The sequence below is a fragment of the Cucumis sativus genome, chromosome 3, assembly GCF_000004075.3.
Source record: "Cucumis sativus cultivar 9930 chromosome 3, Cucumber_9930_V3, whole genome shotgun sequence".
Taxonomy (NCBI): domain Eukaryota; kingdom Viridiplantae; phylum Streptophyta; class Magnoliopsida; order Cucurbitales; family Cucurbitaceae; genus Cucumis; species Cucumis sativus.
In genome coordinates this window covers 40587160-40603866 of record NC_026657.2, presented here as the reverse complement: position 1 = coordinate 40603866, position 16707 = coordinate 40587160, and the positions used below count along the sequence as shown (strand labels likewise).

General features: G+C 31.1%; 1 protein-coding gene across 1 annotated transcript; it reads left to right on the top strand.

Annotated features, from left to right (window-relative positions):
- The first annotated feature begins 3275 nt into the window (after nt 1-3275).
- Nucleotides 3276-12227, top strand: LOC101212173 (3-isopropylmalate dehydratase large subunit, chloroplastic). Its single transcript, XM_004148321.3, has 15 exons — nt 3276-3470; nt 3627-3761; nt 3856-4026; nt 5101-5253; nt 5334-5402; nt 5481-5597; nt 6064-6138; nt 6992-7069; nt 7206-7301; nt 7902-7951; nt 9474-9528; nt 9656-9787; nt 10165-10212; nt 10326-10484; nt 11769-12227. Exons 1-15 carry the CDS (start codon nt 3417-3419, stop codon nt 11907-11909), a joined length of 1533 nt encoding a protein of 510 aa, XP_004148369.1. The 5' UTR covers nt 3276-3416; the 3' UTR covers nt 11910-12227.
- The last annotated feature ends 4480 nt before the right edge of the window (nt 12228-16707 follow it).

Sequence of the window (16707 nt, the reverse complement as noted above, 5' to 3'; positions counted from 1 at the left end):
ATTTAAATCTATTCCTTATAAACAAATTCGCAAATTCACACTTTGAAACTAATTAAACTTATAATTTATAAATAACAACTATCTAAAAAGTACTTTTTTTTAGATACATTTCTCACATAAAATTATATTGTTGATTTTTTATATTTAAATATTATTAATTAAACAAAATAATATGTCATGAAGAGTAAATTTTTTTAGTTTAATTGAATATAAAGATTCAAACTACGAACTTCGTAAATATATACTAATACACTTTGATGATAAATGAAGCTACATTGTTTTTTAGCGCTAAGAATATTTTCAAATGAAATTAAACAAAATATTACAGTTTTAATTTATAAGTAAACATTAATATATACAAAGTGATAAATTACACTTCAACCCTAACAATGAGTCTCAAAACATCTACTTCTTATTCGTTATTGATACATTGCAACAATTTTCTATGAATGTCACTTGAAAAAATATAAGGTTACATGTTCACGTTAATTGTGCACAACAAAATATAGTTCTAAATGTGATATAGAAACAAATTTAATAAACGTGACTTCACAAATTTAATGTAATAGAACAATTCAAATCTTAAAATAAAATGTGACAAAAAAAAAAGAGAAACAATAAAATACACCTTAAACTTGAACTTGAACCATCCCGGAAAATGGAGAAGAAGAAAGAAAGAAAAACGGTTAGTTTATTTTCAGCTACAAAGAGAGACAAATCTATATTGTAATGAATGACATTATATCATTTTCTACTATATTTCTCTAAAATCATCGAGTATTAACATTCTGTCCAACATATATTTTGTGAATTTGATCCATCAATATTATATTGTATCATATATTATATAAGAAAAAAAAAAACCTTTAGCATAGGAAAAACACATATAAATGTTTGTAAGAAAATGATTGAAAAGATGTATTTATATATAGTTGAAAAAAATAAATTATTACAATGATTTTTTAAAATCTCCTAAATATAAAATAATGTTTTTTAAAAATTAAATTATTGAAACAAGTAGATGAAAACCTTTACATAAATTAGGGAATTTACATAAATGGAAGAAAATATAAAGTATTTACAGAAAAAACGATAAAACGATGATACTTTGTGTTTGGGCTAAAATTTTGGTTATTGATACTTCTAAACTTATTAAAATTTTGGGCTAAAATTTTGGTTATTGATACTTCTAAACTTATTAAAATTTTGGCGTGGGATAAATAGTTTTTCAATTTTTTTATTTTTAAAATTTCTCAATAAATTTAAGAATTTTAAAAAATAATCCTTACTTAATATTTAGAAAGCTCAAGGAATATGAGGTGTTTTCTTTTTTATTTGAAATCTCATCATGTTCGTAATTTTTAGAAGTTAATTAATGAAATAAATAGAGAAAAACATTTCACATTCAAATAATAAAGTTAATAATTTGAAAAGATAATTTAATATTGATTTTATTTTTTATATCAAACAAATAATAGATAATTTATAAAATAATATAATTCATATAAACTTCTTTAAAAAAAATGCATGAATTACAAATGACTTGTTTTCATCCTTTTAATCTTATCATTAAATATACATTTTTAATTTTTAAAAATTAAATTATTGAAATAAATAGATAAAAAACTTTTTATATTCTACAAAATGAAGTTAAGAATTTGAAAAGATAATAATTGAATTTATTATTTATATAAGACAAATGAAAACAGATTATAAATCAATTATAAAATAATATAATTCACAATTTTTTTAATTTAAACAATGATTAATATTTATTTTAAAGTATACAAGGAATAAAATCGTCAAAAAATGATTATTCCCTACACAACTTTTAATATATTAAAGATAAAGAAAGTTGTTATGGAATTTGAGACCTATACTAAATATTGTTCGATTTTTTGAGGATTTCACTTATAAATCCCATAATAATATTGTTTAAGGAATATTAAAATTCCAATATCATTTATTATACTTTTTTATTTTCATATATAATCCAAAATTTTGGGATTTTTACAAGAGTATAATTGATTAATATCGACTAATTACGTATAAACTCAACTGATTGTATGTTTTCGAAAACAAGAGTTGTTAAATTCAAATCACTCACTCTCCAATTATAAATTTTCTTACCTTTTTGTAGTTTCAATTTTTTGTTATTTATGAAAATGGCCATATATTATATCTCAAATATTATTTATTCACAAACACTTAAAACTATGATATTTAAATTTAAGACATTTAATATTTATTTCCATGAAACAATCTCTTTTTATAGTAAAAATGCAAATAATGAACATTGTAGCAAAAAGAGGGATTTAAACGGATCAGCTCGTTTAGAATTACAATAAAAGCAAGTACTTAATTATAGTACTTATTGTTATCTTTATGAGATAACTATTGAATCCATAGTAAGATATTAACTTATAGGTCAATTACCATTATAATGGAAGAACTAAATTATTTTTTAAAAACGTTCATATACTTCCAAAAGTTTCGTAAAATTCCTAATATAAATATTTTAGAATTTCAATTACAAATGGAGATTTATTAGCGGATGGCTATAATCTAAAATAGCCTTAGTTGATCGTGGTGATTCACGACATTTCATATCTAAATTTATTTAAACAATTTTAAAATATTTTATACTCTAATATTATTATATGAAAATTGAAAAGTTAGGTTAGTAGTAGGACTTTTAGAATAATTTTCTACCCTGCCCTAATTTTGTAAATATTTTCTAAAAGGCACCCAATTCATTTATCACTTAATCCCAAAAGTATATATTAACAAATAAGCCAAATTATTTATCTCATAATTTTTGCTTCATACTTAAACAACACAAGAATAATTAACTAATAACCTATTAAGATTAAGCTAACTCACAAATCTAATTCATAAATTCAATATCATTCACCAATAATTTAACAAAATCAAAACGTTTTTGTTCTTTAAAGAAAAAAAAAAAAAACTGCAGCTTTTAAAATGCAATCCATCCCCCCAATAGGAACCAATACCAACAAACGAAAGAAACAAAAGCTGATTAATGAGTTGAGTATTGTCCACGTGGCTGTTGAGGTGTCATTGACTGGTGGAATTTCTGTCCAAATTCTTTTCATTTTACTCCAAAATGCAAATATTTTTCCTAAAAAGAACCCTCTTTTATTTTTTACCCTAAAACCCAAAAAGAAGAAAAAGTTATTCATTGACAATTGTAAAAATAGGAAAAAAACAGTTTACCATTTATATTCTTTTGTATTTTATCATCTTTTTCTTACTTCCCTATAGAAAATTGTAGTTCACAATTTGCAAAGCTCAACCAACTGACGCCGCCTTCTCCATATCCCTCAGCATCATTTCTCCGCCGGTGAGGAGAAATCTTCTCTCCCTTTCTTTTTTCTAGCTCAACATTTGTATCCATGGCTGCTTCCACCGCAGCTGCGTTGACCTCAACTGCGTTCTTAACCAACAAGGTCCGTATACATTTGGGATCCAACTCTTCTTCTATTCAAAAAACTCATTTTCTGTTCTAACATCATTTCTATCCTTAGAGCTTCTATTTCTTTCAGTTTCTATTTACACTGGCTCAATCCATTTCTAAACCGTATATGTTTTGTTTGCGTTTTCAGAAAGATTTGGACGTTGCTGCCTTTTCGTCGTCGTTGCCGTTTTCCTATCGGAGATGTGAGAGAACTGTGTCGAAGAAAATATGTTCGGTCATGACGCCTCAACAATCGGAACGCAAGCCCAGCGCCTCTGGCTCTGTTGGGTTTTCTTCTGTGTTTTTATTGGCCTTTATTTTGTGATTGGGATTAAAGGCAATGTTATTGATGATTATGTATTGTCTATCGATTTCAGGTCAAAACAGCCATGACTATGACAGAAAAGATATTTGCTAAAGCTTCTCAAAAAACTGAGTTGAGCCCAGGTGAAAATGTTTGGGTTGATGTCGACGTTTTGATGACTCACGATGTTTGCGGCCCCGGTTCTATTGGAATTTTTAAAAAGGAGTTCGGAGAGAACGCTAAGGTATTTTACTTCTCAAATGTTATGCTGGAAGTTCACGTTTCTTCATATGAAGTTTTGCTATTAAAAAGGGTAAATAGCAATGAAGGTTAGGGGTATCCCGGTGTAAGTTTAGGGTAAATAATAATGAAACTCAGCTTAATCAGGTCGTCTATGTTGAGTTGGTCTTTTTGGTGCTTTGGAGGAAAGTGAAGTCTTTTACTTGGCAAGTTTTACATGGGCGCTTAGACGTCATGGATCAGCTTGCAAGGATGCTTCCCTCACTTGTTGGTCCATTTTGTTCTATTCTCGGTACTCGTTTGCTCAACATAGGGTTAATAGTGATATAATTGGAAAATTCCTTCTCCATCTGTCTTTTCGTGGGAACGGGGACTTCTTATGGATGACTGGGTCATGTGCTGTTCTTTTGGAGGGAGTGGAATAACATGTTATTTAGGTGGCCTTAGAGGAGTAATTTTGAGGTTTGGCCTTTTGTTAGATAGCATGTTTCTCGTTGGACTTTGATATCAAAAACTTTTTGTAACTACTCTTTAGGCTCTATTTTGTATAGTTGGAGTCCCTCTAAGATTCTTTCCACTTTTGGTGGGCGTGATTTTTGTTTGTCTCTGTATTCTTTCATTTTTATTTCAGTTGAAGTTGTTTCTATAAGAGAAAAAACGATGATGATGATGATAATAATAATAATGAGCTTATGCACTGATTCGTTCAAAGCAATTTTGTGGTGGTATTGGATTTGCTTGCATAAATCCTGGCCGAGCTTAAAAGTTCTTCACTCATATCTACATAAAAATTTGCCAGAGAATTAGAAAATAGAATGGAAAAGAAAGTGAATTAATTTTAGTTTGAGGTGTACGTTAATGGGAATGAGGTTTACTCTATGCTTTATAGATATGGTTGGACCAAGTAACGAGTTTTATAACTTGAGTTCATAATTTTAGCAGGATGGACTTTGTTATTATTGTATTCATCTAAATAATCCCTGAGTACATGTGCATCGTCCTTGTTTGAGCTTTTATTTCTACTAGAGTTAATGTGCTCATTGAATGTCATTGTGACTCAACTATTTTCCTATTGAAGGTTTGGGACCGAGAAAAGGTTGTGATTATACCTGACCATTACATATTTACCAGTGATGAACGTGCTAACCGCAATGTGGACATTCTAAGAGACTTCTCAAAAGAACAAAATATCAAGTACTTTTATGATATTAAGGATCTTAGCGATTTTAGGGTATGAAAATCTACTGTTACTAATTTATCCATAGCTGTTCTTTTGTGCATTAAATAATTGAAGTTTAATATTTTTACCAGGTGAACCCGGATTACAAAGGTGTTTGCCATGTTGCATTAGCTCAAGAAGGTCACTGTAGGCCTGGGGAGGTTATCCTTTTGCCTATGGTTTACTCTTGTTTGTGCTTTTACAATAAATATCAAATTTGGGATGGTTGATGTTTTCAGGTCCTGCTTGGTACAGACTCTCATACCTGTACAGCTGGTGCATTTGGTCAATTTGCCAGTGGAATTGGAAATACTGATGCAGGATTTATTTTGGGCACCGGCAAATCACTTCTTAAGGTCTGCCAAAATTTTAGTTCCATCGTTCTGCTTCTAACATTGATGTTATAGGATCACCCTTGTTGTGTGTGCTTAGTTATACACTTATATTGGTGCTTATGTGAGTAGATTACATAATGTAGTCTGGTTGTTTTGGAAATGTAAATTTGATTATTGAAAACCGTAATTGCGAATGGGACATTGTTTAAGAGGTATTCTACTTATCCATGAAAGAGCATAACTCCCATTCGATGGCACACTTGCTGCTTGGACTCAGTATTAAGAAACCAATCAATTCCATGTACATTTTTTGGAACATAAAACTAATGTCGGTGTGAAATATTTGTGACCGATGTGCTTTTAATATCCTGTGATTCTTCACATACTATTCCGACATACTTGTACGATATTCTTTGAAGACTTGCAATTGTATTGAAGTATTGTAATATGTCCCGATAGTACATAATATTTGTTGTCTTTATTGCAGGTCCCTCCAACTCTGAGGTTTGTCATGGATGGAGAAATGCCCGATTATTTACTTGCGAAGGACTTAATTTTGCAAGTAAGTCGAACCATACTAAGATATTTATGTTTCTTTGGATGGTCATGTGCCACCATATCGTAAGATACGGTTTCTTTACACGATTTTATTTCTATAAGTACAATCAGGACTTGTCATCTTGGTAGGACATGTTTAAACAGGTCTGCACTTATAGATCATCGGCTTACAATTTCTAGAAAACATTTACCTGAACTATGACTATGAACTACTGTGAAGGGTTAACTTATATGTGGTTCATATGTACAAATGTCAACCATATCATAATTTTAAGTTTTTAACTCTACTGCATGAGAGAGCAAGTAAAATGAATGTATTATACTATTATATTGCATTTTGAAATGCTACTGTTAAAATTTATATGGATTTTTTTCTTGAAGGAATAACGTTATGCTATTATTTATATATATGTTCTAAATGAAAGAAAGAAAGCACCGAACAAAACTGTGCCCTATTAGTTACTGGAGGAGAAAAAGTTAACGAACCACATATGATATGACCCACAAATCATTGTAATTCCTGAGAAATGTTTGAAGAGACAAGCTAATGGAGATTATATTATTTTTTTATAAGAAACAATTATATAATTTAATATTAAATTGCAAATCAGATGAAATTAAATTTGAAATCTTTCACGATGTTGATGGAGATTATATTATTTAGTAATTCATGTAAAACGTAAATACTTCCTGGGGTTTCATATTCAGGAACATAAAATTTTCCTCTCCTTCCAGGATTTGGAATAGATCTCAAACTGTCACTTACATAGTCTTTTTGCTTATGATATATATTATCTCCTAGCTTTCTTTCTTTTCATGTTGCACTCATAATTATGCCTACTATTTGCACCTTACAGATTATTGGTGAAATATCAGTGTCTGGTGCAACATACAAAGCCATGGAATTTATCGGCACAACTATTGAAAGTTTAACTGTGAGAACTCTACAGATATTTTGGATGCTACTTGACAATATTACATTATACGTATATGGATTTATCTTATATAAGAATTTGGTGCTTAGATGTTAATAAAAGGGTAATTTGATTGCTTGATCCTTTCTACTGGTAGATGGAAGAAAGAATGACATTGTGCAACATGGTTGTTGAAGCTGGAGGAAAGAATGGAGTTATTCCTCCTGACAGTACTACGTTCAAGTACCTTGAGGTTAGTCCAGAGAGGGAAATAAAGTTTATACTGAAATAATTTGAGGTCTCTCTATTAGGCTATTAGCATGTCTGCAACATCAAATGCCTTGTGGTGAGTACAAAAGGAGCATTGAAGTTATTACAACAATCCTCCTCTTTTTAGCATGTTTGCATGTCTGCTTGCCAGGAACAGTAAAGTGATACATCAAATCATATATTAGGCCACTCAGATGTTTTCTTATGCAGCAGATGCATAGGGCATGACTGCATGGATTTATCATTTAGTTATCTAAATGGATGATCATTTGACCGATGCATGCTGTTTACATTGATATTGAAGTAGTTTTAATTTTCTGTATGTTATTTAAAATTTTCTCTCTCCTTTTATATGATATTAAAGCAACTTTAAGTTTCTTTATGTTATTCAAACAATTCTGCCTCTCTTTTTAGCTTGTTCTGTCTACTGGAAGGAAGGCACAAGCTTAAAATGATACATTAAAACGTCATTGATTTTTAATAGCATGTTCTTATCAGATGTTTTAATACTATTCATTTTGTAAAAAAATATTGATCATCTATTGGGGCTTCTTGTGATTATTCTATCACGTGTTTTGGACAGGATAAGACAACCAAACCCTTTGAACCAGTTTACAGTGATGCGAATGCAAGGTACTTCATTTTTCTATTGTGAATATTCTCATATTTGCAAGGATGTCCAGTTAACACATACCTTGACAGTTGACATTATACACATGCATATACTTTGTTGTACCTTAAGTGCATATGTTAATTCATGCATTTATATCGATCATCTGAAACTCTATGGCTTATTATACACGAAATGATATTAAAATCTATTTCCGAAACAGAAACATAACTTTCCATTGGTATAATGAAAAGAGTCTAAAGCACAAAATACAATGAAACCAAATTATAAAGTAAACTTCCATCATAACAAAAGAGATATATAAGGGTCAATAGAGACTTCGTTCAAAATTACATAGTGGTTATAAATGCATTCCAATTAAGACATATCTTGAATTGAGTAGTCTGTAAATAACTTGGATTGAGCACACCAAGAAGAAACCAGGAGATGAGCTGAATCAAAACGACCTGACCAATTGGAGGATTTATCATGAAATACTCTTTGGTTGCGTTCAAACCAAATTTCTGAAATCAAGGCTTTAATGGCATTGGACCAAAGATGTTGAGCTTTGGAGGATAATAATGACCCAACCAACAATTGGGAAATGCTTTCCCTAATTGATTGCCCAAAAACCCAAAGTAGACACCAAAATTGGGTCTTAAAAGTGACATGCTATAATCTAAATACAAGTCATGGGCTTATCAAGACAACTGGCTATTTAGGTGTTGAATGCTGATTTTGGGTCGGAATTCTTTTAGATGAGGAAGTCAATCTTGTAGAAACTTTGAAGGGGACTTTTTCTCCCTCGGTGAAAGTGAAAGGGGAGGTTGGCAGCTTGTAAATGAAGTGATTTTGTTCTGCTGCATAATATTAGCCGTGCATGATACACACAATGTTCAAGAACCCATACGGGATGCTCAACTAATGACACCTAATATCAACAGTAACAGAAAAGCCAAACTGCTAACAGAAATAATATTTTTAACTAACAATAAAAAGTAGTAGTGAAAAATGAAGAAGAATGTTGGATTATCATTATCTATTGGACTCCAATTTTTAGAGAAATGGAGGGTCCGGAGGACTGAGAAGAAAATAGAGATTCTACACTTAATGCCACCATTGGTCCGTTTGAAATTGCTACTGTAGTAGAAGAACTAAAGCATCATGAGGAATTTTGGGATTATTCCAGAAGTATTTTTAGTTGGTAGAAATCCTTGCTTGATGGGTTCTCACACTTTAAAATTATGGTTGGACATGCTCAAAGTATTTTAGTAGGTAGAAAATAGAAATCCTTGCTTGTTCGGTGGGTGACTGTAGGTTACTTGGGAAAGTGCTTGCTTTGCTTGGTTGGTATAGTCTCGTCTTCCCAATTGAATCAGTGAAAAGACTCTTGTTTCTTAAAGATATTGGGTAGAAATCCTTGCTTGGTTATTGCTTGAACAGTTTTCCCCATTAAGTGATTTTTGCTATTTCTATAATTACAGAAAAATATTTGTTTCCTATTGAGGTCCATTTGTTACTGATTAGTTATTATGTTGGATTCAGATTTCTTTCAGAATACAGATTTGATGTGTCAAAACTGGAGCCTGTGGTAGCTAAGGTTGGGGATCTAGATTGTCCTAATTCACATAGTTTCTGCCTATGCTTACTTGTTTTCTTTCCTAAACTTTTCTTTTTTGTTTTTTCTTCCTTTCTTTCCTTTTTTTTTTTTTTTTGAAACTTTGCAGCCCCATTCTCCAGATAACCGTGCTTTAGCAAGGGAATGTAAAGATGTGAAAATTGATAGAGTATATGTTGGATCTTGTACTGGGGGAAAGACAGAGGATTTTCTGGCTTTGGCTAAAGTTTTTCATGCTGCAGTAATTACCTCAACTTTTTTACTTGTGAATTAGATTACATACTCATGCTTATCCCTGCCCTCAATGTTGCCATGATGTATTTTCTTTTTAAAAAATTTATATTTACTTTTGTTCTTTTCAAGTGGTGACTGGTTTCTTCTTAAAGAATGCCATGCCTGTTCTGTTGCAACTGTTTCTTTACTTGTTAGCTTAAATGACAACTGGTTTTTTTTCCTTGCTTTACTATTAGCTACGTTTTACTCTTCTATTGGTTTATGCATTGAAAAAATGAGGGATGTTTCTGAGTTTTCATTGCCATGACCCTTATTCTGTTCTAATATTTTAGCATCTGGATATATTTTGGGTGGCTCATATTATAATGTAAATCTTATTTTCAGGGAAAGAAGGTCAAAGTTCCTACATTTATTGTCCCTGCCACTCAAAAGGTCTAGAACTGTGTACAATTCTATGTTGAAATGATTTTTCACAAACTTGCAGTCAAGATTTTATATATGTTCATGTTTTTTTTACTTATTCTTTTGGTGGTAAAAATGAACAGGTTTGGATGGATTTATATAGTATCCCAGTACCTGGAGCTGGTGGCAAAACTTGCTCTCAGATATTTGAGGAAGCTGGGTGTGATACACCAGCAAGTCCTGGTTGTGCTGCTTGTTTAGGTGGCCCTAGGGATACTTATGCACGGATGAATGAAGCACAGGTCAGTCATACTTTTCCTGTAGTTCGATTTTAGAATAAACTTAGAAAAAGGAAAACATGGACTTATTCATGAGGTAGATCTCTGTTACTGAATTCTGGCTACCGGTACCCTGCTGTAATTTTTCACAAGGCAGTAATTGGAGATAAATTAAATTTCCATCCATATTTTCTCAATAGCAATTAATTTCACTCTCTACACAGAACATTCTAATTAAATTTAATTTTTAATTTTGAAAATTATGGTTTCAAGCTTTAACTGAACTGTATGATCGAGTGTCTGACTTGTTTCTTCTTAGTTAAGTCGTCAATAGAGTTATGCATCTGAGAATTTTGTGTGATCCTTTGGTCTGACTTTTATTATCCTCTCCTTTTGTCTTTGAACTATCCTTCAATTTCTCTTTATCGTCAGCTGGCTTTCATATGGATTATTTTGGGCTTTTGGCCAAGAGAAACCAAAGTGTTTTAACAGATATAGAGAGGGGTTGGGACTCTTGTGTGGAGGTTTAGAAATACTAAACTTTAATGTTCTTCCATGTGGGGTTTTTGTGCCCAAATCTTCAGTACTATTTGTTTGGAGCTTCCTTCATTTGCCAACAAAAGCTTAACTTCAATGGTTAAGGAACTAGAAACATTTCCTTAGGTTTAAAGTTTGAATCACCTCATAGTTGTAATCTAGGATATGCGGAACGCTTGTTGGACATAGAGAAACATGGATGCGCTCCAGACACGAGAAGTCTTAATGTATCCATATATACACATATTTTATTAATAAATAAAGTTTACCCAATGGTGTCCTATTTTAAAAATTAGTGTCTTCGTGTCCATGTTGCATGTGATTTTCTACTACCTAAAGATCTTAGTTTTAGATCCAAAGAGTTCCTTCTCCATCCGTCCTTCAAAGAGAGACTGGTTTTGTTGGTTAGCGGTGTGGAGAGGGACCATGGTGATGTTTGGTCCTTAGTTCCATGTTTCTCTTTGTGCTTCGGTTGTGAAGACTTTGTAATTATTCTCCCGGTAGTATCTTAGTTGGAAACCCTTTCTTTAGAGTGGTTTCATGGGCTTGCTTTTTTCTTTTCTTTTTTCCTGATCTTCTTTTTTTCTTTCTCAATCAAAGCGACTTTTAAGGAGGGGTCAAGATATTCTGGGATCCAAACTAAACTTTATAGTGATAACATGTTATCAATCATGTGCTAACCATTTTGGAAACATAAGTGGAGATTGGATTATCTTCTGCCATGAATAATGTGAAATAACATGGGGGAGGGCTGTTCGTTTGCATTTGCAGGTTTGCGTTTCAACAACGAACAGGAACTTCCCCGGTAGAATGGGACACAAGGAGGGACAGATTTACCTTGCTTCTCCATACACAGCTGCAGCCTCAGCTTTGACCGGATATGTCACGGACCCAAGAGAGTTCTTGCAGTAGATCTACCCGAATTGGAGATTACTATAGTAATATGTATGCCCCCTGTATTAATTAAGTTGAAATAAGGCTTCGTCATGTCATTGTTTTGTATCTTCTTAGAGTATGATTAAAAGGAAACGGTCATATCTCAGTTTCTAAGTTTCATGAGAATTTGGTCTATAATTTTAGGATTTCAAAGGAACGGAGTGTTTAAATTAATTATTATCATTAACAAGTTATAGGTACTATGTTAACGCAAAAAGCAATTGAAATGTATAAGACTTTTATAATTTCCATGGATTGGGACGAAAATTTAAATTTAAACTTCTGATCTCTCAATTGAGAATGCTCTCCTTTATTTTAGCTTTACTTTTCATTTTTTAAAGAGAAAAATCAATCACAATAAGGTTTCTCTTTTGTTTTTCAATTAGATGAAAACAAATATAGAAATGGTTTGTTGTTTTTATCATAACTTTTTTTGATAATTGGATTGATTTGTACATTTATGTTTCTATACTTATGAATTACAAGACAATTTATTCATTTTAATGCTTTTTTTTGTCCTCTTTTGCCATAACAATATTTAAGTCTCTCTCAAACTTTTTTAAAAATTTAAGAAAGCAAATGAACGTGGCCATCAAATTTGAGGAATATTGTTTTTCAAAAATAAAAAAAACATAAATTCATGTTTATAGATTGAAACTAAAAATAGATAAACCAACAATTAAATTATTGTTTTCTTCAATAAACAATCACACAATAGGTTGGAAAACTTAAAATAGTTCAAAGTTTCATTTTTCTTTGAATTAAACTTCAAGGACACGAAGGAATTAAAAAACAAAGTTCCACACATCTTTTATCATTATTAAACTAATGTTATAATCACTTTAAATTAGTTGATAGATAATAACACTAAAATTGGAAGTAAGTATATTTAGTGAAAAAACAGGGTTTAAGAATGTAAATATTAAAATGAAATATAGACAAAAACACATTTTAAAGCTTAAAAGCTAAACTTAATGATTAAAAAGTGTAATATTTTAAAACCTAACACCTCAAGTTTTTTCTAATAACTACTTTGAATCCATTAAAAATTACTTTCAACTGTTTGAAAGCTAAAAATGTTAGAGATAGGGGTTTCCTTCGTCATTTAAAACTTTTTTTTAATAATTTAATTCGGACTTTTTAAACTTCTATTTTTGTTTTCAAAGTGATGTCAACAATTTTGTTTGATAATACCATATTTGAATTGGGTCTATGGTGATCAATACTGACCAAGTTTTGAACCCCAAATTGACCAAGGACAGATCATTGCCCAAACACACCAAATTGTTTATTTCGAAATCATCAAAACAAAACAAAAACTATACCTAGTCTTCATATGGATATTATATTCAAATACCTTTCTTCTCCAAAAAGAAGTGCAACTTCAATTAAAAATGTCTCACCTAATATCTTTTGACTAATCAGTTTTTTCTATTTTCTTCCTCTACCTTAAGAGTTGAAGATGATGATTTTTTGTTATAAATTAATAAAGATTAAAACGACATGAGTATTGAAATAATGACTTGAGTACCTTTTTCTATAAAAGAAACCAAGAGTTTGTCAAGACATGTTTGGTCTCTTTATATATATATACATAGATATATATATATAAAGTGCATGAATGTTTATATACATCAAGATTTTAACTAAAAATACTAACAATAATAACTTAAACAATGTGGTTGTAAGATCATGATTTGTGAGGATTATTTGAAGTACACTGAAAGGCAATAATGAGGTGCATTTGCTTCCTATTTTTGCTGCATATTAAAAAAAAGTTTTTCATAGGACAACATTTTATTAATTTGGAGAGTTTGCGTCGAATTTTCTTCATGTAATGGAGTGTGGTTGTACCACAAACCATTGTTACGTACGATATAAAGTTATGGAGAATTGAGTTTCTCTCTTTAAAGCATCTAAAGAACACAAATATCCTATCGCCTCCGTGCCACATTTCATCATTCTTGTCAAATCAACACTTACCTTTTGAAAATAAACATATTAATTAAGCTAGCTTTCACCCTTTTGTGATCACTTTTCCTTCCAAGGCTTCATGATCATGATATTAATCTTTTATCGATATTTTCATATTTCTACAAACATGAGAGGGGAATCAACATTAACATTTTCACTTTATTGTAGAAGTATCCAAGAAAAATAACAAAATAAGCAACTATTGTCATTAATACAAATATCATATCAACACTTACTAATAAAAGATCTTCACTTTATCGACCATATTTTCATCGATATTTCTATGAAATTAGGACTTCATCTGTCAATATCAACGAGTGGATACACAAGTATAAGTAAGAATGCACTTTTTGTTTTCTTTTTTCAACATCTTAATTATCATCCGACCGGTGGCCGATACTTAAAGTGGATGTTTTTTAATTATGGTAAAGTCTTAACACATAAGTCAAGTGGACAAAAGTCTCTTATGTGTTATTGTTTCTCAACCCAAAATTAAAGAAAAGTATATACATAAAGGTTGAAAAGGGAACTTTGATATTTCGAGGTAATTGTTAAATATCTGGTGACAAACACAAACACTAGAAGAACTTCCACATTCTCTTGAGATTTGTGAGTGCTTTACAACTCAAATACTTCACTTTCCTGTGTTCTAACAGTCATAATAAATATATATATATACACACACATATATATAGTTGAATATGACAGATTTTGGATAGGATGAAAAGTGTATGCGATAAATTTATAATTTAGAAAAGAGAAAACCGATAAAAAAAAGGGGGTTTGATACTAATAAATATGTATTTTAAGATTAAGGGTCGAAAAATCAACAAATGTATTTATTAAGAAAGTTAACTTGAGTTGTTTTCTAGAGTTTTGAGGTCTCAAGATATTAAGACAACTTACGTGGGTTACGATTACTTATTCTCATATGAGTAGTGTCACGTCTTTCCTTTATACATTATTTATTTTTCTCTTTGAAGGGATCGAATTAAGCTATTTATTAGTATGTTATCTGACACACGACTATGATTACGTGTGATAGAGGTTTCAAGAACTTTTTAGATGGTCAAAGTTATATATGATCGTTTTTTCTATTGATAATATATTTACTGACTCGCAATCGGTTGAGCTAAGTTAGGATATAATACTGATGAACTGTGTTGCAATAAAGTGAAAATTCTGGGTAGGGCAGTAGATATATGGATATTTTGAGGGTGGTGGGCAGTGGTTGCTAACTAATTATTATATATGAGAAAAAAGGTAGTGGGGGATAATATGTATAATGGCATGATATTGTTAAATAATATGAAAAAGAAGAAGATGAAGAAGATGATAATGGTAACCAACCATTAACCAACTCTAAAGAAGGATCTTAAATAATTTAAAATTATTTTAGATTTTAGTAGGGTGGATTTATATAGCTAGGACCATTTTCAAATATAGTTAAAAGATTATTTACAATTTTTATAAATTGATTTAAAAGATGACTGTGTTCGATAATCTACAACTTTATTTAGAAGAGACATACTGCTTAGTAAGATACGAAGAGAGATAAGGTGGGTATGCAATCATTTATCATTCCACAATACTTGCTTTGAAAATATCAATACTTATCAACACGCCGGTTCAGAGCTTTCCATTGATTGATGTAGTCGATGATAGACTCTCCCTTTTGTTGTTTTCTTATTTGTAAGCTCCATCATGCTATAGTTTGCCGAATGCTATAGAAGTGGTTGATGAACTCTTTCTCTAGTTGTTTCCAACTATCAATCACTTCGAGCTTTAGGTTTGTGTACCACTTGAAAGGATTTCCTTTCAAGTTTTGAACAAATTGCCTAACGACCACCTGGTCTCCTCTTGATTGTGCATTCTTGCATATTTCAATAAAGTGGGTGATGTGATGCTTCAGATTGCTCTTCCCATTAAATTGGTGGAACTTTGAGGTCTAGTACCCAAACGACATTTTCAAGTTGTCGATTCTTTTGGTGTGTGTACATGAAAGAAGTTTGGGACATACCTCCATATTGAGCTCTAATGGAGTTTGCGATCATATCATGTAACAGTTGAATTGAGAGAAAAACAATAAAAGCTGATTATTTCTGTGGTTGGTTTTCTTGCACTACTTTCTTTCTCTTTGTTATTGGGCTTTGACAATAAGAGTTTGACTCGACTCAACAATTTCACAAGTCTGCAATATTTTCACTCTCAAAACTACGATTTTGTGATCTCGTTCCTCGACATCTTTCATCAGATGATTAGTTTTCCTCTCAATTTCTTCCATAGCAACCTTGGCTGTTACATCAGCCTTCATGACAACATCACATTCAGGGTTGATTCTCTTCTTGACTTGCTAGATACAAAATTAGAGTTATCATACAAAGGATTTTCCTTGATGACAACCACAACTTTAGAAGATTTCATCAATTGTTTAAGGATGCTTTGTGCGATGATAGAACCTTAACCTTGTTCCACATTATTTTCTTTGACCGATTGCGGGTGACAGGTCTTGGTCTTGTCCTGTTTCAATTTTTTTGCTACCCATAATTTTTTTATTTACTTATTTTATTAAAAACAACAATTTCTTCATAAATTAATTTTAAAAACGATTGTGTTCGACAATGTACAACTTTATTTGGAACAGGATATACTGCTTAGTAGAATAAGGACAAGGTGGGTGTGTAATCATTTATCATCTATGAAATTTCTTTTTGTATCCACAACACTGTTTGAAAATATTTGGGAGTCATCTTAAAATAGTTAAAATTATTCTATCATTTTAAAACTTATTCAAAATATG

Coding starts and splice junctions, on each gene's coding strand:
- LOC101212173 (XM_004148321.3), top strand. CDS start 3,417: ATGGCTGCTTCCACCGCAGCTGCGTTGACCTCAACTGCGTTCTTAACC. Junction 5,403..5,480: donor GTCACTGTAGGCCTGGGGAG/GTTATCCTTTTG, acceptor TGATGTTTTCAG/GTCCTGCTTGGTACAGACTC. Junction 10,213..10,325: donor TTGTCCCTGCCACTCAAAAG/GTCTAGAACTGT, acceptor AAAAATGAACAG/GTTTGGATGGATTTATATAG.